This window comes from Cydia splendana, chromosome 18, assembly GCF_910591565.1.
Source record: "Cydia splendana chromosome 18, ilCydSple1.2, whole genome shotgun sequence".
In the NCBI taxonomy this organism is placed as follows: domain Eukaryota; kingdom Metazoa; phylum Arthropoda; class Insecta; order Lepidoptera; family Tortricidae; genus Cydia; species Cydia splendana.
This window is the reverse complement of record NC_085977.1, coordinates 8,795,758-8,822,438: the sequence shown is the minus strand read 5'-3', so window position 1 is coordinate 8,822,438 and position 26,681 is coordinate 8,795,758. Positions and strand designations below refer to the sequence as shown.

The 26,681-nt window shown below is 37.0% G+C and overlaps 3 protein-coding genes across 7 annotated transcripts; 2 read left to right on the top strand and 1 right to left on the bottom strand.

The window, feature by feature from the left end:
- Positions 1-924: 924 nt before the first annotated feature.
- On the top strand, positions 925-19,285 carry LOC134799523 (transmembrane protein 245). Of its 5 annotated transcripts, none has more exons than XR_010145421.1 (14): positions 925-1,421; positions 3,184-3,330; positions 3,554-3,782; positions 4,886-5,450; positions 5,967-6,138; positions 6,582-6,749; positions 8,189-8,381; positions 9,671-9,855; positions 9,975-10,109; positions 10,644-10,740; positions 13,627-13,798; positions 14,170-14,349; positions 14,672-14,958; positions 15,729-15,843. XR_010145421.1 is itself a non-coding variant. In XM_063771944.1 (14 exons), the coding sequence occupies exons 1-14, from the start codon at positions 1,059-1,061 to the stop codon at positions 15,831-15,833; spliced, it is 2,784 nt and encodes a 927-aa protein (XP_063628014.1). In that variant the 5' UTR covers positions 925-1,058; the 3' UTR covers positions 15,834-19,285. The 5 variants fall into 5 exon arrangements, 4 of the variants coding, with proteins under 4 accessions (XP_063628014.1, XP_063628013.1, XP_063628015.1 ...); XM_063771944.1 differs by having other exon boundaries at positions 14,672-14,744; positions 15,729-19,285; XM_063771945.1 differs by having other exon boundaries at positions 926-1,421; positions 14,930-14,958; positions 15,729-19,285.
- On the top strand, positions 11,080-13,317 carry LOC134799232 (uncharacterized). The gene is made up of 2 exons (XM_063771615.1): positions 11,080-11,537; positions 11,813-13,317. The coding sequence occupies exons 1-2, from the start codon at positions 11,385-11,387 to the stop codon at positions 13,283-13,285; spliced, it is 1,626 nt and encodes a 541-aa protein (XP_063627685.1). The 5' UTR covers positions 11,080-11,384; the 3' UTR covers positions 13,286-13,317.
- Positions 19,286-19,440: 155 nt separating the features above from the next.
- Positions 19,441-26,070, bottom strand: LOC134799526 (beta-mannosidase). The gene is made up of 12 exons (XM_063771953.1): positions 25,916-26,070; positions 25,360-25,506; positions 24,440-24,589; positions 23,849-24,038; positions 23,498-23,756; positions 22,898-23,060; positions 22,689-22,814; positions 22,234-22,408; positions 21,385-21,958; positions 21,023-21,152; positions 20,217-20,602; positions 19,441-19,916 (listed from the first exon to the last, which is right to left on the bottom strand). Exons 1-12 carry the CDS (start codon positions 26,031-26,033, stop codon positions 19,680-19,682), a joined length of 2,655 nt encoding a protein of 884 aa, XP_063628023.1. The 5' UTR covers positions 26,034-26,070; the 3' UTR covers positions 19,441-19,679.
- Between the last annotated feature and the right edge of the window lie 611 nt (positions 26,071-26,681).

The window sequence follows — 26,681 nt, the reverse complement described above, 5'->3', positions numbered from 1 at the left end:
AATTTTATCAAAAAGTAGAAAGAAATTAATTGTAATGGCATACGAATTATTGGTGCCAAAGAATATTTATTGGCTGATTATTAGGTTGAACTAAAAATGTGACTTGTGAAGTCAACAAGGCGGATAAAATGATTGCCAACCTGGAGGGTTCACATAATTATTGCAGATGGCGATTATTGTTTAATATCCTAAGCTAAGGACATACATATCTGGTGTAAAAGTGAGCCTTTAAAAAAAAACTCAATTTTTTTAAGCCATTTATAGTCAATACCGGGATCCCGGGATCCCGGTATTGATAAAGACAGTTTCGGTATTAGTACCGGTATTGAAAGAAGTCCGGTATTTGGAAGCCCTAGAGCAGATACTCCTGTGAAGATGAATTGAGCTTAGACAGGAAACAGTATGGTATGCCATCCTCTCCAGGTGTAGTATTTCTCAATCCACTAAGCACTAGACTGAGTTCTGAATATGAGAAAGGCATGTCCAGTGAGCTCAAGGTAAACTGTAGAGAGCAGCACTTGCTTTGGCGCGAAGTGTAAATATGTACAGTTCATGTTTCCGATACAGGCCACAAGATGGTAGACCCTCCTACGCGCACCCCCTATAGCACATTTGGGGCTTATGTATTTTGTCTTGAAACTGAACAAGCTTTAGATATTCTCCATATCGGTTAGTAACTGGTTATTGTCCATTTTGCCTTCACAATATTATATGCTGGTACTGTACAATTTTAAAATTACCTACTGGCTACTGGTATAGTTTCGTTGGCTTTATTTTATATTACTTGTGTCACACATGTCATTTCAAAACGTTGTTTTTAACCATTTTTTAACAAAGAGAATAATCACCAAATAGAGATACTCTTACGATTATCGTTGGAACCATATTGGAACGCACATAACCTCAAAAAAATACTCACCTGACATTGACAGTTTAAAACGTCAAACGAAAATGTTAATGAGAATATTTATCTACCTTGAAGAATATCTCAAATAACTATGATCTCACTCTTTTATCTGGTGTTAATTTAAGTTTATAAAGTGTATTAGTATATCAAAATGCAACAATCCCCGTTTGAGAATATTTTTAACATAATTGGCGGATTATCCGAAGGAAATGAGAAGCCCATGAAACATGGGTTCTATAACGCATTTGCCCTGTTCATTCTAACTATATGCTGTGCTGCAGTTTATGTGCTGTTTCTTATACTAGAACCCTTCTTCAAACCTTTGTTTTGGGCCCTTTTAGTGGGTTCGTTGCTGCACCCGTTCAAATACAAATTGTCTAAGAAGTTGAAGTCATGGTTTGAAGATTTAGAGAAATGTAACAAATCTGTGGTATTTGGGTTAATGTTCTTACCTGTAAATGTTGTTAATTTTGCTTCGGACACTGTGGGACATCAGTTCATAGAACATTACAAGGTAAAATAATTTATATACATGTATGTAGTTGAAAAGTAAAGTCTAGTTTACATTTGTAGTTTCCAAATAAGAACTTCACTATAATATTTAAAATATATGAATACCTGAATTTGTTTCGCCTTCTCACTATCTGAAGGTTGTCTGGAAGAGATCGCTGTTTAGAGATAAGTCCACCTGTTGTTACCTACATATTTGTACCTGTTCATACTTTTGTACCATTTCTTTTGTAGTGTGCAATAAAGCATTTTATTATTATGTCTTTCCCATCACGGAACAATGGTGTTCCGGACCTTTGGGAGGCGTGCGCGGAGCCGAAGCCAACACGTAGAGGCCCTTTTGACACTTAAATGAAATGTAAGGGGTACACCGAGCGGATGCTGCCCTTACCCGTGTCATGGGACGCACGCAGAGGCAGCACTCGCCAGGGTGTAAGGGCTATTGAGAGTTGATGGAATCTAAAATGAACTAGGTTATTGGGTGAAAGCGATGGACTAAGTACTGAGCTATGGGGTAAAAAACCGGACGCCTGCCTAATAAAACGGTATGCAATTTTATTTCCGGCAGACGGTGACTCGCCCTCACAAGATGGGCCCCCACAAAAAGCGACATCTAGGATGGCTCAAGGGCAACACCGGTGTGAGCGGCTCAGGGGTGTCGAGAGGTGTGCGCCGCTTTCTACCCAGTGGCTGTTAACAGCCACTGTGCCAACTCGCGTATTATATTTCACTTCCACCCCTGGAGCTTATAGCTCTAACGACTCCACTCTGGCCGGCCGGCTAAGGCAAGCCAGAGGCAGAGAATCCTGTGCCACCCACCCTCCTTGCGGGTAACAGAACTCCCCAGGAGCACTCGGGTACGTGAGGTCGCTAATCCCCAACAGCTCGCCACAAGCTGCCCTGCGTTGTTATTATTATTTGTATCTCCTTAGATAACACGGGCCTATAAATCCCGGTCTTTTGATAGGCTTGCGTGGGGATATAGATCCAACACGTAGAGGCCGTTTGGAGAGATTTGATGTCATGTAGAACGCCTGCTGGAACCCATTCACAGGTACATCAATAGATACCCGTGAACTGGTTTCAGCAGGCATTGGAAGCTATTGTAAAGAATATGGACAGAGTACTGGTCTATGGTTTAAGTTTGGGTGGAAAAAAGACTGGGCTATTGCAAAGAAGTCCGGACACCTGCCATAACATTGCTTACACAAGTTATTGAGGCAGGCGATGACTCGCCACTCGTTAGATGGGCACCTGATGCGCCATCGTAAAGATGGCCAGGCGCAACACCGGCGTGAGCGGCTCAGGGGTGTCGAAAGGTGGTGCTGCGCTTTCTCCGAAGTTACTCGCGGCGTTATGCCCTTTAACACTTCACCCCTGGAGCAATATATAGCTCTAGCGACTCCTCTCTGGACGGCCAATGAAGGCAAGCCAGAGCTGAGAGTCCTGCGGGTCCCCTTGGGGTCCACTCCGACCGACGAAGACACGTTATTATTATATGTATTTTATAACAAAGACATTTTAAGTAACAACCTAATATTTGAATGCTCTAATGCTATGTATCAAAAACATGAGTGTAAATGTTGGATATTACTTATTATTGAATTTTCTTCATCCCTTCAACTAAATAGCTCAAATTGGGGTGAAGATCTAATTGTAATTTTGAATTTTAATAACCAACAAAAACTGGTCCTTCCAACAACTCCAAAGTAAAATATCTTGTGCCACCTAAACTTATAATATTTATAATTTGTTTCTGGTTTCAGACTGTAATTGGGTTACTCTCTGCAATATTTGTTTTACCGTGGCTCTACAACGCCATTCCCCGAAGTTTGGTCTGCATATTCTGGCAGCTGAGCAGCTTCATTGGCTTCTCAACTACAAAGCTCATTGGATTTTGCAGCTCATACATTGTAAGTTATTTTAAATTGACTTTTCTATCTGCAATATGTACAATGATAGCAAAGATAGACTGATACACATGCCGATGTAGAGGCTAATTGATGAATGAAGTGTAAAAATAAATCAGAAACCATCAGCAAGACTCATGGGTATAAAAATAAGTACAAAATGAATATATTTATTCCACATACCACTATTATATAACACTTTAATTTTAATATCTATTTATTTCAGACTCTGACCATAGCTCTGGCTTATTTAATAAGCATATGCACATTATGGAGGCCAGAGCGATCTGGCATGTTTAAAGCATCATCGCAATTCCTCTGGCTCGTTATAACGAGTTTCCTGGCCAGTCTGACTGGGTCTCTGCAAGTCTATACATTTGTAATGCTGCAAGGGCTATGTGTAGCTGGATTTGCACTTGAAGTGATTGATGTTCATAAGGAGTTATTAGCGAGAGGTAAGTGCTTACACAATATACAATAGGGAATATTACGCAAAACTCTGCATAGAGGGTGTCACTAGCATACTCACCGGGCCTACCGCGAAACACGAAAGTAGAAAATTCGGTTTCTACCTCACTATCACTCTTGCTTATTCGATCAATAGAGAGGCAGATAACGAAATCTCGATTTTCGCGTTTGTCGGAAAGCCACCTGTAAACAAACCGCCTTGATGCATCAATGTCATAGTGAAAACTTGTCAAAAAACTGTTTACGGCCTAATATGTATAAGTTACTCTATGGTTTAGTGGGTGCACTAGTGCTGCACTCTGGAGGCAGAACATTGCAGTAATACTCCCTATTAGCAAAAAGAATAGATAGTATAGAGGGGTCCTGTCATTGTAAATTTTGTAGTCACTGTCAATTTACTGCCATCTATCGACACACGACTAAAACTCAAAATGAAAAGGTATAAAGTTATCAAAAAATGTATATATATGGATAAATGATTTTATTATTTTTATATCATTTTGATCCATGTTTATTCACTGATATCTGTGTGTTAAAATTGTTAAATATGAAACGGTGTCGTCACGCCATCTAGCCGAGGATAGGCTAAAGGTGTGTGCGGCATTTATTCGAAAATGACTATTACTTGAATTCCGAGGCACGTTTTTTCCTTAGACTTTATTCGTCTTATACGAAGTTACATATGTCTTTGCTATTAGCAATATAGGCCACATTTGTATGTAACATTCATAAGGTAGAAGTAGACTTCCACTTTAATGTATTCTGCTTATTGTTATGATTAGTTCCCGTTTCGCTGGATTTACTTATGTCACAATACTCACAATCCGAGTATACTAGAATTCGACAAAACATGCATTTTATCTGAGGTCAAATTCCAACATATTTTTCAGTGATAATTACATCTGTCTTAATTATTTCCATTACATTCATGGATGATTCATCTCTGTGTATTCGGCCTCGGACATACGTACGGGCAAACTTCTTTAATACTCTGTTACCTATATGAAACAAAAAATCCATCTTATAACGCAAATAAACCTAATTAAATTGTCTGTATAGGTGAATATGAATGTCTTTTTTTATCTCTTAGATCCTGAGACATCAGCTATAGTTGCAATCCAAAAAGTTCTTACGAACGAACATTGCAAAGATGCAATAAAGCAAGATGAAAAGCCGGAACAGAGCGCTAGTGAACAGGAATCCACTCCCGAGAAAGAATCCCCTTCTCCCGCCACCCCTGATGCCGCTACGAAAAGGGGAAGCTGGGCAGAAAGCGATCAAATACACAGCTCGCCTCGCCACGCCAAAATGCTGTACAAAACTCGAACATTATCCGCCTTACCACTATCGAATACGAAAACGAAATCCGCCTTCGAAAATCGACTCATCGCCTCTTTCAAACAAAGATCGATGGACGAAAACTACATGAAAAACCACTTCAACAGTGATGATGAAACCGCCTTATATTTTAAACTACTTTTCTTTGGATGCCTATGCATGCTCGTGTGGAAACACATTTGGCTGCTGCCAGTAATGCTGTTTTTCTTGGCAATCCATGTTTTGAAGAGAGTGTTGGACTTCTTTGGAGTTTGGCTGTTCTGTGAGAATCACTATAATAATTTCATGGGCAAAGTCAAAACTTGGTGGTCTGACAGGTAAAATATAATATATATTTTTTTACTCAGGAATACAAATATCACAGTTGTTAGTTGGTTGTATTATAGGTACGATGTAGTTCATTTAATTTATAAATTATAAATATTTTTTTTTTTTCTACTTATACAATAATTGGTATAGTGTTCTTGACAAAGAATACGTCATCGTATTTATAGCACCTGTTAGTATTGATGACTTCCTTATTGACGCATTTTTATTTTATATAACCTTGTAAATGCATTAAACAAGACATCCCATGGACAAAACTCAGGCTTTAGCAGACGTGAATACCTTCCTATTACCTCGTGTGTTCTCCGAAAAGTGAAATGTCAAATCGGATATCAAGCTACCTACTCTGATAACATTGAAACGAAATCTACAGTTTGTTTAAATTTGACCATTATCTCATTGTATTTAAGTTTAAAATAAGGCCATAACTTGATCCTCATTTGAACTTTTTTTTTATGGATTCTCACCATAATTTTTGTATTCACGTATTACATTTTATGTTTTAGACAATCTGCTGCGGTACCAGCGCACATTCGTGGAATCCGCAAAATCCTCTCTAGTTTAAATAAAAGCATAAGAGACGTGGCCTACGGCTCTGTGGATACTGTGTCTACTTGCATCGTCATCACGGGTCTTATTACATTTCTTATCGTCGCTACTATATTCATTTTTATACAGGTTAGTTTTATAATAAACTGGAAACTGCTACGTCAAAGTACTTAAAATGCCTAGAGATTCACAATGAATACAATTTATACGTCATTTTACCTTGCAGTAGGCGTTGTTGTTATTTAAAGATAAAAAAAGGTCAAAGAAAATTATTCTGTGATAATTTTTATAAAGTTAAAACATTTATCTTATAAACATTTTTATTTATAATCTAGAAACCTTGAACCTGTCTTCTCATACACACGTCTTAAAAATAGTACAATCAGATCTGGGGGCCTAGTCAAGATGTCAATCGTGCATTGGCAAACGCCGATAGAAAACAAAAAATATATCAGGGTGACAGATGCTACGACGTCACATGATCATTTAAGCTCATACAGAATGATAGGCTCTACTAAATATGTCTTACCCTTATTAAACTACTGATTAAATTACACAATCCTTTGTTCCAGATATACTCAGAGGCAATAGTGGTGGTCCAACTGAGCGGCAGCCTTCTCAACAGTACATTCGTACAAAACAGCGAGCTGCACGCTTACCTCCCCGAGGGGTGGGAGGAGAAACTAGATTCCTTGATCGACAACGCCTATACTTATGGAAAGGAGGGCATATCCGCTGGCGTGAGTATAATATATACCAGGAGATAAATATCAATTGGCTATCGGTCTTTGGAAAGAGACAATTGGCTGTTTACGATGAGTTACACGGGCGACCGTCCATCAATAATCGTATTATTTAAATGTCGGTTAATATCAAAAAATACGGCGCTTTATAGACTTTATTAGTTTACGTCAAATTGATGAGTTGATGACATGTAAACTTTAATCGCGTTATTCATAATTAAACGCATTACAAGCCTGAATTAGCTATGACTATTAATCGTGTGTCTTTCTCTATCATCTTGACTTATGTATTTGTAAGAAATAGATAAAATATAATTTAACTAATTCGGGCTCGCAAAATTTTATGAATGAAATATGTACGACGAGCGACAAACATTACATAGGGGGCTATTCATAAATTACAAATTAGGGGGGGGGGGGGTCTGGACATCGGATGATGGTAGCATGACGTAGGAGGAAACGGGGTCATTCGAAGCATGATTTTTGGATGATTTTAGGGGGGGGGGGGGGGGGGGGGGGGTCAAAAATCGTCAAAAATCTATGACGTAATTTATGAACAGCCCCTAGGTAGTGTATGACAATTTAATGCTATACGAAATTGAAATTAGCCAAGTCTCTTTCTAAATACGGGCGTGCAAAATGTATGGACGAGTACTGTATCTATTTTTATTTCATTTTAGTATGACATAGCAAAACAGAACTTATAGTGGGAATATTTGAAAACTTTTTAATCATTTTCATGCTGGCGGTTGGATAAACAGCTAGAAAGATATGTAAGTAATGTTAGCTTGTTTAGGCTCATTAGGTACTTCGGCGTTTTGTAACGTAGGTTTTGTGTAAAATCTTCTTCTACTTCGTTACACTCTTGACAGAGTGGTCGTGGCCATTATGTAGACTTTTGAGCGACTTGTTTAACGACACGTCGCCATTCCTCCCGCAGAGCTGCTTTCCGTGAGCATCCGCTTACTGTGGCCGACACACAGGCTTTGATTTGGTCGGTCCATCTCATTGGCGATCTTCCTCTAGCCCTGTCCCCTCCCACTCTTCCTTGCACAACTAGGCGTTCAATGGATGTTCCATCTCGCCGAGACACGTGTCCAAAGAAGTTGAGGATCCGAGTTTTGACCGTAGAAAGCAACCGGTCTTTAATGCCAAGCTCCTCAAGAAAAATTATACATAACAAAAAACAAGAATCAAATATCTTGGAACTTATAAATATTTTTAATCTTATCCTAAAAATAGAAGGAGGTTTGACTCCTCCGAGATGTGACATCATATTCACATTTCGAAGAGAAATCTTTAAACTGGGGTTACATAGAATCCGAAAATAAACCTCATTAACATTTTATTTTATGTTAATAAAGTACTTGAAAGTTATAATCTATATTGCACTCATAAAAGACTAAACCATAAATGTAAATTTTTTTATGAAATAGGTAAAGAGCATACTCAAAGAAGGCGACCCAGAGAAGATAGCTCGTGTAGAGGAGCAAATCCTGCAACTATGGGACCGCGTGTACCAAAGCTGGGTGTCGGGACAGTTCGCGCCGCAAATCGGGCCCACGGTCGACGGCAACGCTGTCCAGGACTCGTGGGACAGCTTCGTCCACGACATCTCTAACACGCCTGGTAGGTGAAATTAACCTTAAACTGATGTAATATGAGACGTCCTCGTACATGTGTAAAGCTTAGCCCTGTATCCGTGCGCCCACAGAATTGGTGGACAAGTTGTCTCCCAGTCTGTCAGCCAGTGCTGGTGCGTGGAATGAGACAGTATTCAGTAACCGGTTGTTTTTCGATGGTTATACAGAACTAATAGAAAAGCGTCGTTAAAAGACACCTCACAGAACAGAAATGCTAATAAATGACATGCCGGGAGAACTGATCGTGTGCAAACTACGAGACCTATTACCTTAAAGATTTGTTTTCTTTCAGTAACGTTTCTATTTTTTTAACGCTTTTCGAAATCTTGCCATATTAATGTGGCACAAGCAAGAGAGATAGATCAAACCTTGTTCAAACTGAAAACCCCAAAATTTGCATACTTATTAAAATTAATGGTCTAGTCTCGTTTGAAGAACATAAAAATAAAGTTTATAAAATATTTAAGTATTTAAAGATATGATTAAATGCATGCGTCGCTTTCAGGAAAGAACCTATGAAAATGGGCATATATATATTAGCATATATATTTAGAATTATAAATATCTATGATCTATTTTCCTGTATACAGTGGAATATTTGAGACCGAATGACGTCTACAACGCCATATGGGCAATAAAACCATCATTAATAACATTACTATTTACTAGGAATTGCTATGACTAATTTATTTATGACTACATAATAAAAGAAACGTAAAACTATAACGTCACTCAATCCAGGATAAAGGTTTTTATGAACGTTATTTATTAACATTAATTGTTTTATTATTAAAGTTTATAGAATAATGAGGTCTAATGTCCCCTCCGTTGGGTCTAAATATCAGACTGCAAAACACTAATTCTCGTGATGAGACAGAGGGGCGACGTTCGTTGGTTTTCTTTATGATGCAACAGGAAAAGTATATGAATTATAAGGACATTCAAAGGACCTAATTACATATTCAGTACTTACCTACTAACGTTCTAGATTGGGGAGCGAATGCGTCTTTAAGTTGACAACTTGCCATTTACGTCTTTTTGTACGACCCGTTAGCTGACACACTTAAAACAATAAAATGTAGGTAGTAGTTAAGTTATTCTTCTTATTTTGTAAGTGAGCTACAATATTTACGTAATAGCTACGTCGGATGCTTTACTCATCGGAAATGAACGAATTGTAAATCAAGTAATGACAAACTAAACAGTAGATTCCTTACTAAACAACATACACTTCGTAATAGTAATAGGTGCCTAATTAGTAGGAAATTCTTGCAGGCATGTTCGACTACTCCGGCATCGTAGCCTGGGTGCAAGCCAACGTGGGCACCCTAAGCGCCATAGCTACAAGCATTTGGGCACCGCTGGCCAGCAATGTATCTTTGCTGGCCGGGTCGATCGGCGCGTTCACGTCGCTTCTACTCTCAGGTGGAGGCGCTGTTATCAACATGTTCATTAACTTGGTATGTAAACGTCACCTGACGAAATATTATTTATTTTTACCAATTCTTTTTACTCATAGGCAATCTGTTAGTTTGTTTAATAATCTTTACCAAAATAAAATTGTATTGGTTTTTCACAGGTGGTGTTCTTTACAACGCTTTTCTACTTGCTGGCGTGCAGCAACGCTCTCTACAAGCCGGTAGAGGTCATCACTCAAGTGCAGCCCAACTTCGGGCCGCGGTTAGGCATCGCCTTGTCTGTCGCTATAAACCAGGTATGATGACGTCAAAAGCAACCAAACCAGAAAGGCCAACGCCAAATCCGACGATATCAATTGACGTTTGGAATTATCGATTAATTTTAATTGTTCGAACCCTCATTTATTTCTGAGTTGATTTGAACTGATTGTGTAGAAAAAAAAAACAACTATCACTTTTGATTTATCGCGGAGGCGTCAGGGGCTATTTTATGTTCGACTCTTGAACGGTCTTCGAATCAGTCTCGTTATGAACTGTCAGTGACGAGTCACAATTTAATGAACTTTCACCCGATAACTTTTTTATATATACAATTTATAGAAACTCCTTTTCTAAATACATAGGTTAAAAATTAAACTGAACCACAATAATCACAATAATTCATCAAAATTGGCGCAGTACTATTTGGTGCTACGCCGAAACACGAAATTAACAAGGCTGCTAAAATCAAACACTATTGCAAAATTTCTAAATATCTTCATCATTACACAGCAGGCAGCAGGGCAAGTTCTATTGAATCCTAAATTCTCATATTTTATTTATTTCTCCAGGTATTCAGAGCGTCATTCAAAATGGCGCTGTTTTACGGGTTATGGACGTGGTTGGTGCACAATCTGTTCGGAGCTAAAGTTGTCTACTTACCTTCAGGTAAGTTAATAGCTTTTTCTTTCATAAGTAATTCACTCATTAAGTCATTATCGTTACTCGTGGTTGCATAGGTATAGGTACCTATATTATTAATGTTAGACGTATTTGAAATTATATAGACATAAAGTAAAAATTATTTGAGGTGAACATTTATTGATTTAAACTGTAATAACGATTGTTCGTTATTACAACTTGTTATTTTCGGTCATCTGAGGTAAAATTAACCACACTTTACTAACCCATATTTTTCCTTAACGAAAGTAAATATAGAAAGTATAATTTTAATCTACCTATTGCTGGTATATTCCAGCAGCTAAAGTGTAAAAACCCAATTACGTCTTCTTTATCGCATTGTTTCGGCGATCCAATCAAAAACGGACTCTATATATTGGTCACTTCTACGCACATATGCTCATTTTTAATTGGCGGTATGACAGATAATTCCGAAACGCTCTATATCTGTAAAATTCGTCCCGAATGTCATTGGCCTCTAAATTATTCATTACGGTCAGATAAATAAGTCGTAATTGTTTTTTGCGTCACGAGTTTCGCAAAGACTTATCTCCGGGTGATGTTCAGTCGGAGCCGCTGTGCCATTTTTATTTGTTGTGTTTCATTCAGTTTCAAACAAATATTAATAGAGAATGTCCGCAAGAATGTTAATCGTTGTGTTGTATGTTTTCCTACCGTTAACCCTTGGCGTTAAAATTGGCTTCACTAGTTGCTATGACCGCGGTTGGCAGTGCAATAACAACCTAGCCAACGATATTGTTTACACATGCCCATTGGACAATAACGTAAGTACCTATTATAAATCGAAATCACTATTTGTTTATTCAAATCAAGCTGTTATTTGAAGTTAGTTGCATCGCAAGGCCTATTTGTTTTTATTTTAGTAGTTGCCTCACTTCTGACCTCCAATTCTTTATTTCACTTAACCTGATCTTGTGCTGTCTCTTGTCAAACTATTCAAAAGTAGTTTAAAGTGCTAGTTATGGTCGTCTAAATAAATGTATGTTACAATTTGATTACACTTGAAACCCAACACTGATTAAAAACATTATTGTTTTAGGAAAATGTGATACATCTCAAAGATCACTACACTCAGCACTTAACGAGTCTAACTGTGCAGCGTTGTAAACGCTTGAAAGTAATTCTGGATTGTTCTGTGCTGCAAAGACCATCTCGCTTACAAGCATTCAAAGTAAGAGATTGTGAAAGACTCGAATTCGCTTCAACAACCACTAACATACTGATACAAACACCTTCAGAAGTAACCATCGAGAATGTTCGGGAAATTGTCTCCTTGCCTAGAGGCATGTTTAAATCTCCGGTAACAGAAACCGAACTTAAATGCTTAGGAACAACGAGCTTAAAGAAAATTCGTATAACAGACAGTAAGATAAATATTATCAACACAAGAGCAATTTATAATGTTAGTGGAATAATGAATATTGAGTTCGAAAATATCACGATAGTAGACATTGAAAGTCAGGCGATAGAAGCTACTATGAACAGCCATTCAGGTACGTTTAAAGTCACAAGCAGCAAAGTTGATAATTTGCGTTCTAAAGCAATTGCAGTGCATAGCAATAGAGCTACAATAACAGACAATGTTTTTAATGATATATCCACAAAGAGTATAAACCTAACTGCCGATTACATACACTTTACAAGGAACACAATAAAGGATATCTCTAACGACGGCCTAATTGTAAAATCTGGTTATACCGATATATCAAACAATCAAATTCATACACTTAAGAGCAATGCATTAGCGAGCATTAAATGCTCAAAGAAAATAACTGGCAGAAAACTATTTAGTTTTTCTAAAAATTCAATAGAAAATGTTGAAACTGACTCGTTATTTTTCGACTACCAAAGTTGTAAATCAGCTGGCACACCTGTTTCTTACAGAGAGAACAAATTGAACTGTAACTGTCGCAACATCGCTTTCCTTGGAAACGCAGCGGGAAACGCTGAGCTAAGCAATTCAATTTTAGATTTAGCATCAAATAACTCGTGCCTATCGGCTCCTTGCTTCCTTCCCGTAGATGTGGTGAAAATGCTACTTGAGAGCACCATGTGTCAAATCAATTTGGACCCAGAAGTCATGTGCTTGCTTTATAATGACAAAAAATCCAAGAACAACGAGGTGACAGACGAGGACGTCACAGAGGCGGCTTCGACGTTCTATTTGATACGGCAAGCCAACGTGCGTAACGGTGACGCAAGCGCCGCCATCACAGCCATAAACAAGGACTATCTTTTAAACGACAGCCATATGAACATGACTAATAGAACTACCATAAAAGTCGTGTTCGATTCCTCTAAAGACTTCGTAGAGACGCTACGTAGTACGAACTCATCTCGCAGAAAGCAAGTCGAGGAGCCCAAAACCCCTTCGAGAACAGAGTACACGAACCGATGCGTAGGAGCGCAGTGTAGGACCAATGCCTACGATAAACAAAAGGCGTTAGATTTCTACAAGTATGTGTACGCGCAATTACGAACTCCGAAAACAAACACGGATACCAAAACTTGATTAATTTAATAAAATGATTACTTAATTCGATATTTTTTTTCTTTTTCCTTACAAATTGATGGTGGGTATCCTGATATCCATGGTAACGTATTTTTGTGTGTTCCCTTTGAATGATCCATCGATTATATTATTGTAATATTGCTGTTCGTAATTGTTCGGATTTGTATACCACAACAAACATTAGTTACTATTTTATTTAAGATTGTAACAAGTTATAAAAAATAAATCTTGATTATTATGACCGTTTGTAATCTTCTATACTCTATCATTCACCTAATATAAGCTGCACAAACAAAAAAATAAATGTGCGCTATATTGTACGACTCCAATATGGATTCCAGTGTTAGCTGCAGTGCTGGGCGCTGCTCCATTCCTCGGCCCGTACTTGGCCGGGATCCCCGCGGCGCTGGACGTGTGGCTGCAGGGCAGGCCTATGGCCGCGCTGATGCTGCCTATCGCTCAAGCTGCGCCCATCGCCTTTCTTGACGCCGCCGTCTACGCGGAAATCAAAGAGTAAGTATTCCTGGCCTTGAACTACATGGGAATTATTAGTATTAGGAGCTGTCAGTTCCTCGTCCGATAAGCAAGATACTACGGCTTTCTTACCGCGGTAAAAAGTGTATAATATTACCAGTGATTATGATTTTTCCTGCTAACCTTTGTTGCGATCGCTGTCTCGATTATAGTATTTTTACATAGCTTGGGTACGGTGACAGCTATCATCACAATACAGTTGATGCGTTTTAAGGTTATATGTTGTATGTAGATAACAGCTGTTACCATACCCAAGCTATGTGAAACTCACTATAAACGATTTATTACAAATTATTTTTCGCCTTCCTAATATAACTTAGGAATATTAAAGTTTTTGTTTATTGTTTCAGCGGCGGCCACCCATACGTAACCGGTTTAGCAATAGCGGGTGGAATATTCTACCTCGGCCCCGAGGGCGCGATCCTCGGCCCCCTACTCCTCTGCTGCCTCATGGTGGTGCTCAACCTTTCCTCTGCCTTCCTCCGCGACACGCCGTCTGAGGAGCGCGCCGCCCTGCATTCGCGTGTCAGGTAAATTGTACATAGACCTACTTTACTGTGTAGATAAATATTGTTTGATTTGAAATTTGAGACAGTGTTGAAAAAATGAACGATGGATTTTGAAGACATGCTTTATAGGTCAAAAAAAATTAAAAATGCGTTGCCAGGCCTGTAGCGATAACTTTTCAATTCAAGTTTAATTGCATCTGAGTATTGTTATATCACCGATCTACTAAATACATTTATGATGAAAAAAAATATTAATCTATTCTGGATAATATTTAAATCAGCGTGTTTCTGTTGAATACAGATGGTATGGTCATTTGTAAAGTTTAAATATTTTCTCGTATAGTGTACCAAAGTGGTTGGCGAATGAGAAATTGTCTCAGCTTGTTATTTCTATGATGCTCAAAAGGTTAACCAAGGTAATTTTGATGATCAAATATTCATTCGACACATTTCGATACTTCTTCAAAGTCCATTATGTTCAAAACAAAATTTCATTACCCATTTTTGTAAATAACTGTTTTATTTTCTTGTTTATTGGTGAATAATATTATTTTTGGTGTAAGTGATAGGCAATAATGCGTGGGTGTTCCTGTTGCTTTAGGTCATTATTGGGATTGTTTTATAATTGAGGTGTGTATTTTTCTTGATGCTTTTTTATGTAATGCACCATTTGTAGTTATTTTGAGCACTACGTTTAGACTATATATTGCATTTTACTACATCATTTCTGTAAAAATATGCTTGACACTTGTCAACATGGTCAAAAAGAAATACATTAAGCTGCGAATGCCGGCTTTAAACGGATTCATCACGTTTTATATCATATCATTTTATTATAAAAGAACCACGGCTTTTGAGGCTAGCTCTGCTGTTCTCTGGAAATGTTAATATTGACAATGTCTACATTTGAAACTAAGTTGAACGTCCGAGTGTTCGTCACTGTCCCAGTAATTGTCATCTTTAAAATTAAGTCCTAGTCAATGGAGGTGATAGTATCCCGAGCACTAGGACGTTTAGGTACAAGTATCTGCGACTGTTTTGCCGTGCTACAACTAAGTTATCCTCGCACGCAACACATTTCGCGCACTTCATCACTTGAACATTAACAAAGTTAATGTTGTAATTATATTGTTAAATAAAAGTAAGCTTAAATGTACGCATGATAATAACAAAATAATGCATGCTGTTTATATGTTTGTGGAAATGTTTTTGGTGGTTTGGTCTGCATTTACCGATATATATTATATATGTATTTATATGGTATATAATTTAGTAATTTCTTACTTTTTACAACGTTTTTAACTTTCTTAAAATATATTTAATAATTAATTTTATATTAATACTCATTATTTAAAATAATACTCGTAAGAACAATAAAATGATTCCAAATTTATTTGCAGGCTCGGTGCTTTTCTCTGACGGGCATGCATGGACTACTAACACTCAGTCAGTCCCCAACTGAATTGTCAATTAATAAGCCAAGCAATGTATGGTATGATAAGTAATAACGATGCATTCGTCACGAGGGAATTATCTAAAAAACGGTTGAATTGAAAAGCTTAGGTGCCTACATGTTTACAGTGCCGTGACATGAATTTTAACCATTTAATCATTCACGGCGCCGAAATTCTGAAACATATATTATTGAAAACTTTTAAATTTATAGTAACGGGCCGTTTAACCCGCTTCTCGAAAATCTGTATTGATATTGAGATTACTTTATAATGTTTATAATAGTAAGAGAGGTTTCTGATGTAGGATCTGGCGTTGTTATTTTAATTCATACCTAATACATATTTAACATTAATACACTTGCTTTATTTATAGTATTCATTCCATATGATACGATCAGATTATACTTACATGATGGGTACTCTGATGTTGTATACTAATAGAATAATACTTTGGTACTAATGTGGACAAATATACCTACCTTTCTTTTGTTATCTTACCTACCCTCGTGCCGCCCAATGTACACTCTGGTTCAATGGAATTTGGAACTTTCATAAAACATACAAAGTAAATAACATTTTACAAGTTTTTTTATTTATCGTCTATTTTTTTCATCATCATTATCAATTGCGGGTGGCAGGAGGCTATAAATACGTATCATTTTCAACCCAGTCAAGAAGTAATTTAGATATGACTATACAAAAATAATAAATTGTTCTATGTATATCTACAATGTCAATATATTGCATAACTATTACATCGATATTTTACTGTTATTTTGGTATTTTGTTCCTGTGTTCTAAAGGTATTTATTCCGAATCTCATTCATGCGAAATATGAGTATATATCGGAGATCATTATATTCATTATAAATATTTGAAATCATTATTATGTTTAACAGTTAAATAATTCATTGTATGTAGAGCTTTAAAATATTGTACAACCAGCCGCAAATTGCGTGGCCACTTTATAAATGATTTCATTATTATTAATATGTAATTGTCCATGCAATTTTGCAGCTCACTGTACTATTTAGTGGATGCACAATGTTATGTTATGCCTTAATATAATATAATGCATATCTGTCGTGTTGTCCTGATGTTGTGGAGAGATATTTACATACATCTATTTAATTGTAAACTTACACACAAAGTAACAGGCGTTGCATGTTATTAGGTGCTTACCTATGAAATTGGCGTTTTTGTTCATAGATATAAGTCTGATCCTAGTTTTTTTTTTTTTTACAAAAGTACATACACAATTACAATAAAACTACAGTGCACTCAATAAACAACGATTTTACATACAATTAATTGTTATTTTTTATTGTTAAGTGTTCAGAATTAAGCCTTGAAAATAAGTCTTTTCATGTGCTGTCGGTTCGAGTATTAAAATTACTTATATTTTTCTAATGGTACCAATTTTCAAGAAATGGAGATATTGAAAACATACCTTAAAGGTGTCAAAAATTACTGGAAAAATTTTGTTTGGTTTGAATTAGCCATCAAAAAAATATCCGCAAAATTAATTGTATGGAAATTCGTGTTTCGTTGAAATTCTCCGAACAAAACGCCAATTTCATAGGTAATGACCTAATATATTATTTATATTTTTTGTAATCAGTTAGTTGAAATTGAGGAATTTTGAATAACATTATTTACTAGTCACAGCATTTAACTTTATAACTTAACACGTTCGCTACAGAGCGGAAAATACGTGTTTTAGGTTACGCCTAAGTGTGTTAATGGCCTAAGAAAAACAAGACTAGTTCCTCGTAAAGATTTCTATTCTAATCATAAATTTTCAGATTTAAGTTCAAATTAGATTGCATTGTAGTGTTATTTCTATTTGATGAAAATCAGTGCGTGGCCTACACAATAACGAGTGTCATACTTTACTTATACAACGAACTTGTAAGTCGTTATGAAAATCCTTCTTACTTTAAAGTCTCTCTATTATTTGTTTAATAGCGTTTTATCGCCTATCGCAATTTCGTGTTAGCAAAAAAAAACATTTTTAAAAATTATATAAGTATATTATATTAGTTTACACCTAGCTATATGCCAAATAAAGGCTTCCAGAATGTCCTTATATGCGCAAATATTTTAAAACTCCGACTGTACAATAATATAATTATATAGAACTACGAATGAGAAAGCAGGGTAGCGTAATCTGGAAAAAATCTGTGCATAAAAAACCACATGGTACCATCAATGATACGTAAATTATCTACGTATGTAATGTACGTGTATTTACGTCGCTCTGTATTTCATTATTGATTCTATATTCGTATCCAGAATAAGAAAGAAAGATCTGACAGTTCGGGGCTGGGCGTATATTTCATGAGATTACCATGTTATTGGTTAATATATTATCTATCTTGTACTTTTTATGACTTAAAGTTTATTTTATTCACGTGGGGTTTCATCACTTCTCAATTATATTTTTCGTAAATATGCTTATAAATAAAATATATTAACTTTCAAACTGCCGTCAGGTTTACTCTCCTAATTCTAGATACGAGAATAGTATCAAGATTCGTTAATGAATAAGTTACATTTGTTAAGCAGAGAGCGTTGTCCAGGCGACTGTACAGCTTGGCAAAAAAGAGTAGAAATTAAAAAGTGGCAACACTGTAGTGTCGTCCCTTTCAAACCAATTTATATAAGAAAACGGGACGACACTACAGTGTTGCCACTTTTTAATTTCTACTCTTTTTTGCCAAGCTGTAAACATATGTAGTGCAGTCTCCAGGAACTTCAAAAGGTTTCGTAACATGTACTCCCGATTATCTGATTATAGCTAGTATAAGGATGTAAATATGTATTGTATGGCATTATTATTATTTACACGCTGTTTTCTCATTTTTATACGTGGTTAAATCTATTTTTTGAAGCCATAGTTGGTACTTAGAAAAATTAATGAGCTTTGCATTGCGCTTGTTAATAAGACCTTGTTGGAATCGACTTAGTTTTGAAAAGCAGTTATAAGTATATAATATTCATATTGATGTTGTACTTTTAAATATGTTACGTGCCTAGTAAAACAATTCAAAATTGTGACTATTCAATGGAAACTTATATGCGTTGCCGTTATGTGTTATAAATCTGAAGTTTACCTATTCCGAAATATTCGTAAGAGACAAGAGGTTTTAAAACATAAATGTATAAATAAATGACACAGATTAAAGGCCGCTTATAATACAACAAAAACTATCCTTTTGAGGTTTCGCGATATCTATTTATTAAATATTTATCGTCACTTTCATCCAGAAATAATAATAGTGCAGAAATATCAAAACAATATTTAAAATAACATAAGTACGAGTATATTGGAATCAGCAAAGCCCTTACCAGTTCAGAAAGTATCGTCCAAAAATGAGTTAAGCCTTTATCATAACTAATATTATGGTATTGTATTGCAATTAAATGCACTAAAAATAGTTTATTATACGCGCATATTCGCATTGTGGCAAATAAAAGTAATATATTGATTTGCTTTTAAATTGTTTTTTATTTATTTCATATCCAGAACCACGCTCAGTAGTATAATCAGCTATAAAAACTGTAAGTAGTAATTTGTAGTAAAATTACTACAGTTATTATTAAGCCGACCACTGACTAACAGTCCGCCGGACGATATTATCGGCCGGTCAGTTGTTCGGAACTGTCAAATTTTTGTTCTAAATGGCAGGCCGATATCCTCCGGTGGCCTGTTAGTCAGTGGTCGGCTTTAGGCTTTATAAATTGAAGTCAACAATTATTCTGCAGGAAGATTTTTAAGGTGTGTAAAGCTGATTGTGCCGACTGTAATTGAGTGCTTTAAATGTAAGTTTTAAAGATCAATAATAAATAAACACTCGTATTGGCCATTTCATAAAACTGCAAATTTTAAATATATTATTCCTGCACATAATAATGATAGTGTATGGATTTCTCCAAGTCTTGCGGTGACATTTGCTTATTGCTCACATAGTTGACCGTGATGCGCGGGTCTGTCACTATGAGTCCATTATCTTCGAACCGGCCAGGCTCTTGCGTCTCCAACCACAGGAACAAAACTACTGTATCTGTAGTTATTTCCACCGTGTACCGAAATCCGTCCGTAGTAGATTTGATTTTGCTTAAAACATTAATCTGTAACAGTTTTAAAATTCACTTGAGCGGAAGAGGTGTTCAAAAGATTTTCACAAACTCTTAGCGCCACTTGCACCCTCATACTCACCCGGCATTAACCGGTTAAACTGTTAACCCAGTGTCAAATTGTACTGGTAACGATGGTAACTCCAGGTTTAACCGGTTAACCCCGGGTTAATGAATTGTGCAAGTGGCCCTTATTATCTTAACGATAAAGTTATGTTTAAGAACTTTATTTTAAAAATCCGGACCGCTTAGCAACTTCAGCCGCGGACTGTAATAGGTGTATTAACCACCTACCTGAATATTTGGTATCTTCAATCCTTTGACGGACTTGAACGGAGTTGGGAAAACATAGTTGTATGGTGTAGAAATAACGCCATCCGCAACTAAAGAGAATCTTAAAAACACTTCATTTATTTCCTCTTTCCATAACGCGATATTAATAGGGACTTTAATTGATGATAACGGTTCTGCGTTGGCGGCGATTAGTATTGATCGCATTGGTGTTGTGCTTGTCCAATTGAAGAAATCTACGGTTATGATTCCACCGGTTATGGGCACAAGTCGGTCATTTAACAGGTAAATATCCACATCGTGCGTTAGTAGCAGTCTAGGAGACACTAAGACTGGGGCGAAGAAGGATTTTGCAAAATAATGGAGCATCTTCCATTTGCCACCGTACTCTGAAAGTAAAAAGACGCGTTAAGAAAAGCACGTGTAGGATACGGTCAGTAACATAAATCGGAGTAGACACTAAAGATTGGTATCGGATTTAATAATATTTACTGGGTTTCTAACAATACTCGGGAGTTACGACTTATTGTATTAGGTGTAATATTTCCAATTTTACTTTCGTTGTTTACTTAGACTTCGACCACGCACTTAGCACCAACTTGGTACTCTTGGTAGTGACAATGCACGGCCGCGCCATTAGGTAGGTACCTACTTCACGTAAAACTTGGCTAGGTCGCTAGGTGACTTAACGTGCTTGAAGTATTTTTAACTTTTGACTCTCCTTTTCATCAAATATGTTTTACAGACATTAAATGTGTTACAATGAATAATATTAATATATCATCAATGTTTTTAAATCAACCACAAACCAATGCCAGACCAAGACGGTGCCTGCCAGACATCGTTCAGTTGCCAGTACAACGCGCCCATAGTGTACCAATCGGCTTGGCTCTGCCGATAGAATTCCGTTTCCGCTTTCATCGCCATTGCTTGTGATATCTAAAAATATAGTGTGGTGTTAATACATCTTCTGAAGTGTTAACGTCTGCCCCCTCAAACGATCGGCCCTTTCAACCTGAATATTTAAATCTTCTTCCTCGCGTTATCCCGGCATAATAAATAATGATAAAGTCAACAATGGTATATATGTCAGAGTTGTCGGACCCATTTTAAGAAGCCAATTATTAAGTAGTTTACCCTATCTCTATGTGGATCAAAACTGTGAACTTACTTGACTATAGTAAACAAATTTTTCAAAATATTTCGTATCACTTTTATCCAATCGGAAATAACGATTCATTTGGTCTTGAATAAAACCGTATCCACCCGGACTATGCTGCCTGTGAACAGAATATGGGCTATCCACTTGAAAGTCAGACTCATTATTCGTCGCAGTTCTCATCGTTGCGAGAGACGGCAGAGACTGAAATCCATACTCAGACGCAAACCTCGTCTTGGGATAAATATTTTGATTCCAATTGTCTAAAAGATAATTGTAGTAATGTGTGTCTCCATAATGTGGATCATAAGGGTGCTCTGATATGTAACCTTCTTCCTCCGATTCCTTTCCATTCGACGGACTGGAGGCTACGTAGCGACGACCGGGATCCAAACCTTCCACGATGGGTTTAATGGTGTCTACGTAAAGTTTCACATATTCTTTCTTGTATCTCATGAACTGAGGGTTAGTGAAATACCAATTGCCCCGCAAAGCAGCTTCGTTTTCGTTATTGCCAGCCCAGATTGCGATTGAGGGATGGTGTTGAAGATTGATCACATTTTGTTCAATTTCCACCTCGACGGTTCTGAAATTAAAATCAATACAAAATCAAAGCCAAGAACAGGCCGGGCTAGTGTTTTACTCCATTCTTCGTGTGATTTTAGCCGTCAGGCAATTTGTGAGCTTGATACATTTATGTAGATAGTATCCACGTACTTATACGAGTAGCTATTGTGATAACTAAAAATACACAACATTTAAAGAATCATCTAGTAATTTTCTGTCACACATCGGGTCTGTTAAACAGTCGAGTACCGAGTCTCAAAAATGAAAATATGCCCCTATAAACTTGGAGCTTACTCAAGGAACTCCTCGTCGGCTGGATACATCGAGCAAGCAAATAGGAAGTCTTGCCAGATGAGTATGCCGAGCTGGTCGCAACGCTGATAGAAGTAATCTGACTCGTACACGCCGCCGCCCCAGACTCGTAGCATGGCCATGTGCGCCTCGCGGGCAGATAGCAGGAGCTCATCCACTGTAGATGTTATGTTAACATTAATATAAACTTGTGACTAAGCTGTATGTCGCGTGCCTAATTTATATTTGAGTATATAGCTGCCAAAGTAGCGGCTACAATTATTTCCACTATTTTACGCCTCATTCTGGTCCTCTATATACTTACGTATACCTATGTACTTATAGCCTATCTATCCCAGTGTTTCGATTCAAATGACTGAGAAAATAGACATTTGAACCTATTTTTGATTAATTCGGGTTTTACAAAAGCGAGCGACGGGCTGAAATGCTAAAATTACCTGTTTTTTTATCACTCCCAAGTTCTGGTAGGATATTTGCAGGTATCCAGTTTGAGCCTTTCATGAAAATGGGATAACCATTAACTTTGAAATAAAAGGAAAGGCCTGGTCCCGCTGTATCATTGCCTGGAAATCAGAATGAATAGGGACTTCAACATACAGTTGACAGAATAAAATTGGTCATATCTCTATATCAGTTCTGTACTTACAAGGTAATACAGAAGTGTCTTCCTCTACAACTTCCAAAGTGCGAAAGCCAATTTGTTTGTGTATTTCATAAGTTTCTTTAAAATCATCTGAAGTAAACTTCAAATGCAAATCATATAAAGGCTGGTCTCCGAACCCATTAGGCCACCAAGGACTTATAACGTTCTAAAACAAAAGATTATCATTATTCATTAATTGGATGGTGTTTAGCAAAAATGTGTCCACCCACATTCATTTTGTAATAAAATGTCAACTTTAAGCGTCTATTTTTTGAGTTGACATCTTATTGCAAAATTAATGTGGGTGGACACATTTTTGCTAAACATCATCCAATTATTTTATCACAACCTTATCTAATTCCATACAAGATTCTATTAATAAATAACCCGTACACTTATGAAAAGAGATAGATAGATTGCTGTAATGTTATTTCGTAAACAGCACAATCAATGGTTCGTGTATGTGTCAAGATTTGGTTGATAACTTTGATAAAACTGCCGAAAATATTTTTAAATTCACCAATTCTTCTTATTTTATCATTTTTATCTTCGCGCTTTCTTGTTATATCATCCAGGGGTTTAGGTACTAAAAATAGTATTAACCTCACTAATAGTCATATTAAGTTCAGCTTCACTGGTCCCATCGTCTCTTGTCGTTGATTCAAAAGCTCTATCCACTGTCAGCGTTTGTCCTCCATTTACTTTAATCGAAGCCTTGATTCGTCCGCCAATCTGTTTCCTCTTACGACTGGACTCCAAATGTGCCACTATCTTTAGGTCCCAATGCGCGCCATCTTTCTCCGCATGCGATGTCATTGATCGAATAATTGCGGAGTTGTAAAATTCAATATATGCTGGTTTCCTAGAATGCATACAGGAACAATCAATCTTAAGTTTTGATCAGTTTTGACCAAACACACTAATTAGATTTTATAATAATAAGATATATACTACCATAATCCCACTGATGGAAAGGCTGGGCCCCAATCCCACGCAAAAGACGCCTGCATCTTCCGCAGTTGGTTGGCGTGGCATTCGCCATTGTAGATATCCGGGAGACACTCAGGTGCTGCGAAGTGCTTCTCGGAGCGTAATTGCGCCGCTTCTACTGGCGATACGAAAGTTATTCTGATCTCATTATCTCCTGTCTGCAATGAAGAAAGTGTATTGAACATTTTGAGAGAGTAGAACGACTATTTCCAAGTAATCATATAATACATTTAGAGCGTTTTAGAAATACTTAGTTATTTTATTTTTAACCTATTTTCCGTCGGAGAATATTGGCCAGCTCATAGAGAGCAGTATATAGAAAAGCAAGTGTGATCGACACTACTTAGTGTCACGACTCGACACAAAGATGACGAAGGATGAATTATGTTTAAGTTCGCCTTTGCCACGTCGTCAGTGCTCTCAGGGCAACATTGGTATGCTATTTTAAAGCATCCTCGTAAGAGTTTTGATGGGTTTTTCCATCTATAGAAAAAGTTATGTTACTTGTTTTACTTTTAACCCTCAAGAAATATTTATGTTGTTCAAACGGCTTACTTGCCTTCAACTGTGACTTGATGTCAAAGACGTACCGCACGAACATATTGTTCGTGCTACCGACAGGACTCCCATTCACTTCGACGAAAGCCACCGTATCAACGCCTTCAAGAACCAAGTGAGCAACATCCGTGTCCGGAATCTGCTTTACTAAAATATAAAATAAACAAACGTTACTGGCCTTCGCCCGAACATATATGTAAACGCGAATATTATACCTATGCTAGCATTGCTATTACTAGGCTTCTACGGGTCAACCTTAACAAATTATACACTCAAACCTTCCTCAAGAATCACTCTATTGATAGGTGAAAACCGCATGAAAATCCGTTCAGAAGTTTTTGAGTTTATCGCGAACATACAGACATACGGACGCGGTGGGGGACTTTGTTTTAAGTATAAGGCGTAAGATAGTACGTGACGAAAAATCGTCTGTTCCTGACAGAACTTGATAATAAAAAACTTAGTTACTTTTTTTACAAAAATCCTTGCCGCGCGTCGCATCTAAAATATTCTAATTTTCTTATTTTGTTCTCTTATTAACGACTGATAGATCTTGTAGTAGACCTGCCGGCCTAGCCAAGGTTACAATCGCTATCGCTTCGACAAGGAAAAGCATTGTGTCTCTCTATCACTCTTCCATATTAGCGCGACAGTGACAGTTGCGTTTCGATCGCTACGGAGCGTAAGCGATTGGCATCTTGGCTACGCGGCCTGAGTAGAAATGACATAAAGTACCGAATTGAAAAGTAAAGGTAGGGTAATTTTAAAATGGTACATATATACATTTAAGTAGATACGTAAGAAATAATAATAAAAGTAGATGTGCAAATAATATCGATGCAAAGGTCAATTGTAAGACTGAAACGTTAGGTACATTCATACGTTGTACAATTAACCAAATTAAAATGATTAGTTACTTGTGACTCGTCCAGTGTAAGTCCAGGAGTCGTAAGCAACCCATCTCGAGGCCACATCGTTGAAGCCCGAGAGGATGTCTCCAATTACTCCCGCCTTCTGCAGGTCCGAGTAGATGCCGCCGGGCACCGAACCCCGGCCTGTTATTGCTGTAAAATACAACGGTCAAACTAATATTTACAAGTCAATATATCGTCCAAATTGTGGATGTAAAACTGTACTCGCGCAATCTCTGAAAGTTATTATGTTAAATGCAAGAGTGTCAGATGAGCGTTACACTGCGTAAGTTTTCTATTAGTTCAGGTGGAAAGCAGGATAGATAGGATTTCGATAATAGCAACAGCTCTTACGAATGGGACACTTTTATTTGAGATTGTTCCACTATATAAAGGTATCCGCTGTGACATACTTACGTCAAGTTTGGCGTTTTTATTAAGTAGTTAATCCGTCCCAGTGATATAGTTCCTGATATAGCATTATTTATAAGATATTATTTCCTGTAGGTATTAAAACATAAACTGGCAAATAAGCCAAAGTTTCAATGTGAAATATACTCACATCCATTTTTACTTTCAAATGTCCATGTTACATCCGAATTGGAGGAAGACAAATCTATCACATTAATACAGACCACACTGCCTAAACAAAAGATAATCAAAATAAGGAACGTCTGCATGACTCCAATGTCCGGCGTAAACAGAGTAAACAAGAATACTAATAACAGATAACGGTAACAGTGCAGTGGAGCACTAATGGCGATATTTGCTTGTTCTCTGCTGTTGATTCACATATGAAATTGTCGATAATATCGATAGCTATTATCACTGTCGTGCGGTTGGCATACCACACATATTATGGTCGTTAAATTAACGAGCTCAAACAATTAGTATTAACACATGCGAAATTAACTAATCGTAGGTATTTTGTGTGTTCGAAAGGTGTTGCTAATTAATGCAACTGTTGCCTACAAGTAACTGTTTTGTTTTAGTTAACCTCGAGACGACCGACAAAATTGACCACTACCTACATTGATTGAATATTGTATATCTGCTCTAATTCAAAGATGATAAATATTATAAACTTATCGATAGTCCGTTGTTACAACACATCCCTGCCTAGTGTCCGATGGGCGATAATTATCGTGACTTCTACTAGCCATCTGCATTAAGCATTGGGTTCTATTGCCATCTCTCGTTTCATGTATGTTGTTAAGGTGACTTATTTAATTTTATGTGTTACATAACGATTATCAATTTAAAAGAATACTTACGAAATATTGCACTAAGAATCAGAGTTCCGTACTCATTATTACGCGTATGACACA

Coding starts and splice junctions, on each gene's coding strand:
- LOC134799523 (XM_063771943.1), top strand. CDS start 1,059: ATGCAACAATCCCCGTTTGAGAATATTTTTAACATAATTGGCGGATTA. Junction 9,856..9,974: donor TCAACATGTTCATTAACTTG/GTATGTAAACGT, acceptor GGTTTTTCACAG/GTGGTGTTCTTTACAACGCT. Junction 13,799..14,169: donor GTCTACGCGGAAATCAAAGA/GTAAGTATTCCT, acceptor TTATTGTTTCAG/CGGCGGCCACCCATACGTAA.
- LOC134799232 (XM_063771615.1), top strand. CDS start 11,385: ATGTCCGCAAGAATGTTAATCGTTGTGTTGTATGTTTTCCTACCGTTA. Junction 11,538..11,812: donor CATGCCCATTGGACAATAAC/GTAAGTACCTAT, acceptor TTATTGTTTTAG/GAAAATGTGATACATCTCAA.
- LOC134799526 (XM_063771953.1), bottom strand. CDS start 26,033: ATGCAGACGTTCCTTATTTTGATTATCTTTTGTTTAGGCAGTGTGGTC. Junction 25,507..25,915: donor ATTTGAAAGTAAAAATGGAT/GTGAGTATATTT, acceptor TGTATTTTACAG/CAATAACAGGCCGGGGTTCG. Junction 24,039..24,439: donor CAAGTCACAGTTGAAGGCAA/GTAAGCCGTTTG, acceptor CATTGCAGACAG/GAGATAATGAGATCAGAATA.